This window comes from Pterocles gutturalis, unplaced genomic scaffold (assembly GCF_000699245.1).
Source record: "Pterocles gutturalis isolate BGI_N339 unplaced genomic scaffold, ASM69924v1 scaffold32457, whole genome shotgun sequence".
In the NCBI taxonomy this organism is placed as follows: domain Eukaryota; kingdom Metazoa; phylum Chordata; class Aves; order Pterocliformes; family Pteroclidae; genus Pterocles; species Pterocles gutturalis.
In genome coordinates, this window is record NW_010116518.1 from 491 (window position 1) to 5,170 (window position 4,680).

The window sequence follows — 4,680 nt, forward strand, 5'->3', positions numbered from 1 at the left end:
GACGCTTTCACAGGCTGTGGGGGTCCAGCTCCATTTATCTTCACTGTGGGCACAGGCTCCTCATTTCTTTAGGAGAGGCGATGCTTTGAGGAGAGGGATTTTACCCTTTTCCAAAGTTAAACGGGACGGTGTGGCTTCAGGTCCCATAGAGGACAGGAGCAGTGACATCTGGCACAGGGAAGCTGCTGCCAAGAAGAGGGTGAGCACCATCAGGAATGGGGCTTTCCTGCAGCTCATGCCTGGGCAATGGGGAGCCCCTCCGCCCTGGGCAGTGTGCAGCTAAGCTCGTGGCTCTGAGCTAACTGCAATCACCAACCCCGCGCACGAGATTCACCCAGCCTGCCCGCCCTGGCAGCCGCTGCTGCAGGGATGCCAAGCCCACCCCAGACCCGTCCTGGCTCATTTCTGTACGAGCAGGAGCAGTTCACCCACCATGCTCCCCACAGCCAGGGAAGGGCCGGACCAGTGCCAGCGTTTTTATTAAAAGCTGCTTACCTAGTTACTAACAAGAGGGCTTTGAAAGAACGAGCTCCAAAGGTTAATTGTGGCAGTTGTTAGCATGAGTGGGCAATGGGCTTGCTCCCTTGTTGCCGCCACAAAAGCCTGAGCCTTTCCTTTTTATGCCTGTCCCTTGTTTCTGCCAGTGCTAAATGACCTTTCCCATTTCTCTTTTCTGTTCCAGTCCCCTCATTTGAAAGCATTTTTTTTTTTTTTTAATTTTTAAACTTCCCTTCACTCCCTTTTGACTACATGCCTTGGCAAACTGTGTCTGACTGCAGCAGCAATTGCGTGAACGCACTTTTGGCCAGGAGGCAACCCCATCCCTTTCCCTGCTCCCTCAAAAGCTGGCATGGGGCTAGGGCAGAGGGAGCTGGGCTGCTTCCAGCCTCAGCCCTTTGCAGCACTTCTAAGCTGTTTAGCAAGGTTGAAAGGTATCCGCTGTTAATTTGCTTTCAAATGCTGACATTTGAGCTTTGTTCATTCCCAAGGGAAGCCAGAGTGCCTTCACCCTTACTGCCTGGAGGACAAGAAGGAAATATTGGACAAGAGCACTTGGCTGAGGCACAGCGAGGTTGAGACGGGAGGAACCCTGAGATGAGACCCTGCAGAGCTGGGAGCAGCAAGCAGGGTGAATGATCAGCGTCTCTGAAGTGTCTGATCCTGAGCAGCTTATGAACTGCCAAAAATCCCCAGCGAGTCTGTGGTTACTTTTGAAAATGTTTGCCTGGCTCCAGTGTCCCCAGGGTGGCACACACTGATCTTGATAAATCAGAGAGCCTGCTGGGCAGCGCCGACTGCCAGCCCCCAGGCTCTCCCCTCCTTCCTTCTGCACCACCATGGGCACACACACCTTGCGTTCAACTCCTGGCCCTGGGGGAAGCTCCCTCCAGAGATGGGTTTCCCAGTAGTATGTGACCCTGATTCACGAAGGACTCCCTTTCCCCACCCGCCTCCCTAATCCCCCTCCCGCCCCCTTCCCCTCGGTTTATAACATTGTCCACGAGGCAGACGGTGCCGCAGTGGTGTGGTGTGGGAGGGCGTCTCTCCCTTCATGCCTTCCCAGCGCCTAGGAGAAAGGGGGCTTGTATCTTCTCCATGAGCCCCAGTGTTTGGCAGGAGCTCGGCAGGTGTTCTCACAGCCTGGCTTAAGTTTGCTTCTTTTCCCATTCCTGCAGCGAAAGGAAAAAAAGCAGGGGATGAGACACTGCTGGAGAAGTGAGCACTGAGCCCTGTGAGGGCATCCTCCCTACTGGGGGCTTTGGACCATCCCAGCATCTTCAAAGCCTGGGCTCCCTGCTGCCCCAGGCATTGTGGAGGAGATGCTCTCCCCCCTGCCCACCCAGCCCTGCACCTCCCAAATCTCCCTCTGAGCCGGGCTCATGCCAGCAGTGAGGGCTGCTGAGCTGGGCCAGCCTGGCATCAGGGCACCCTGGCAGTACACCTTGCTTTTGGGGTAGGGAACATCCCCAGTCCTCAGATTTCATGGTCAAGCAAGGGGGATGGGACAAAAAAATGAGATTTCTCATGGGGCCATAGAGGAGAGGGAGAGCTAAGCAGGACCTTGGCCTTCCGCAGCACGTTTCCCGTGTTGGCAGGGAGGATGGAGGGACTTCTTTTCCTCAGTTCAGCTGCACAGTTAACGGGGACCAAGTGCTCAGGGGGGCTCCCATTTGGCTTGTTTATAGCTTCCTGTGGAAGAGTGAGAAAGAAGGAGGAGGATATAAGGAGACCCAGGGAGCAAAGACAGCCAGGGAAAAAAAGAAAAGCACAAACTGTCATGACATCAAAACTGATGTGGCCAAACCTAATTGACACTTTGCTTCCCGCCTCTGTCCACAATGGGACAAAGCACCAGGGATGTCCTTTCTTCCCCACGTACTGCTCCCCCCCACCACCCCCAAGCACCATTGCTGGGGAAGCCGGAGTTGCGAGAGTGAGGAAGAAGGGATGTGTACCCCATTCTCAGCCTTGTTGGTCACAGCCAGCCCCAGGGCCGGCCCTCCCGCCAGCGACTGCTTCAGCCGCTCCTTCACTTCAGTCAGCTTGAGCTCCAGGTCCACGCGGCGCTCCTCCTTCTGCCGGCACTGCTCCTCCAGCACCACCACCCGCTGCTCCAGGTCCTGCAGCTTCATCCCTGTTTGCACAAGCACACCCAGTTCAGCACCTTCACCCAGGGACGAGGCTGCCGGGCCGGGACAGAGAAGACACTCATCCTCCTGGATGGGGACACTGGGCTGCCAGCCTGGCAGTGTATTGCAGCCAGCCCTGCTCACAGCCACAATGTCACTGCCAGCCCAGTGTCCCCATCCCACCCCAGCTCTGCAGCCTGAGCATCCGCGGCTGCAGCGCTCAGATGGCACTAACCTACCTGTGCTGCCCTTCATGGCTTCCCGCAACTCTCGCTTCTCTTTCCGCAGCAACACCAGCTCACTGCGGATTGATGCTTTCTCTTTTTCCAGCTTCTCTTTCTCTGTCAGAAACCGCCTGGCATCCTCCTCAGCCCGGTTCTTCCCGTACCTGTACTGGTTGGCATCTGCACACACAAGGAGAGCCCGTCATGAAGGCTCTGGCCCTGGCTGCACCGATGCCACCTACAGTCCAGCTGAGCTAGTGCAGCTCACCCCATCACCCGTCTGCTGGAGCCAGCCAGTCCCAGCCTGGCTGCAGACCCCTGTGGGGGGAACAGCGTCCTCCCACAATGGCCAGGGTGCCCCCACTGAGGTGTGCAGCCCGGGACCCCCACTCACTTGATGCGTGCCTCTTCACTTTGACTTGTGGGTCCACACGCCGCGACTTCTCGCTGCAGGAGGAGGCATGGCGCTTCACCTGGGCTCCCGCCGGTCGCCCCGGCTCCTCCTCAGCCTGCAGCAAGGATGGGACGGAGAGCATGCTGAAACATGGGGCCATCGCGGCCTGGACAAGGCTCCCCAGGGCATCTGCTATAGCCCAGCCACAGTGAGAGGAGAGGGCAAGCCCCAGAGCCATGCTCACCTGAACCTTCTCGTAGGGAACGTCATCATACACCACGCGGGAAGAGTCTGGCCGGTGGTCCTGGGAGGAGCTGGCCCACCTGCGAGATGAGGGATGGGGGTTGCTTTCCAGGATGCCTCTGCCAGCCCCGTAGCAAGCCCTTCCATCTCAGAGGGCTTTCTGCATTGCTCTACCAGCTTCACTCATGAGTGCTCACCCTACCCTACCCTACCCTACCCTACCCTACCCTACCCTACCATGCGTATCCCCAGGTCCTTCATCAGTGCTGATGAAACACCTTCTGCTTTCTAACCTGCATGAGGGAACCCCTAGCCCCTGGGATGCTGGCTTTCCCCGAGACCACAGTACAAACCATCTCCCAGCCTGTGCCTTTTCAAGGGGATGATCCCCAGCCCGACGCTCTGCCCGTACAGCCCCTTCCCAGCCTGTGGCACAGCAGGAGGACAGCCTTACAGGTAGGAGTGCCTCACAGCCGTCACGATGTTGGCAATCGTCTCCACATCCACATAGTCATAGTGCAAGGCCTCCGGTGCCGTCTGCGAGCCCGTCTCCACCAAGAGGAGACCCAGCCAGCGGCCCAGGTCTTCAGAGCAGCTTGCCTGTAGGAGAGCGAATGGGTTGTGATGTGTGCTCAGCTCCTGGTCCCTCACCCTGCCCGCCCCGCTGCCCGCTCACCTCCAGCGCAGCCACCTCCTGCCCATTGCGAAGGATGCGGAAGGCAAAGGGGTGTTTGGGGCCCAACCCTGGGACCACCTCACAGCCCCGGAGGACGATGGCATTGACGTGGGTCCTCAAGTCAGTGCGGTCCTTGTGGAAGTAGAGGGTGTTGCCTTTCAGGCGACACCAGCGCTCCTTCCAGCACTGGTTAACCAGGACGCTGAGGTAGCCTGGGGGGGGACAGGGCCAAGAGAAGGGTCTCAGCGGCTGCTTGGCCAGACTTCAGGCAGACTTTAACAAGACATGGCTTCCCAGAGATTATGGCATGGCTCCCTACTCGTTTGGTCCTTCTGTGCCTTAGCTTCCCCATAGAGAGCCAGGTGGAACACCCTGGGCCCAGGTGAGGTGCCAGCTCAGTGCCACACAGTCACCCAAGCCTGTTTTCTGGGACATGGATGACCCCTTGCCCCTTCCCCAGGCACCAAGGGAATGTACAGAGCCAGGACCAGGCACCATTTCGGACCCCGAGCT

The 4,680-nt window shown here is 58.1% G+C and overlaps 1 protein-coding gene across 1 annotated transcript; it reads right to left on the reverse strand.

Moving 5' to 3' along the window:
- Positions 1 to 1,646: 1,646 nt before the first annotated feature.
- On the reverse strand, positions 1,647 to 4,379 carry LOC104463285 (actin filament-associated protein 1-like 1; the record flags this gene model as incomplete). Its single annotated transcript, XM_010075542.1, has 8 exons — positions 1,647 to 1,670; positions 2,062 to 2,190; positions 2,457 to 2,635; positions 2,870 to 3,034; positions 3,249 to 3,363; positions 3,493 to 3,571; positions 3,946 to 4,091; positions 4,168 to 4,379. Coding segments are annotated over 8 exons (1,049 nt in total), but the record flags the coding sequence as incomplete, so codon positions are not given.
- Between the last annotated feature and the right edge of the window lie 301 nt (positions 4,380 to 4,680).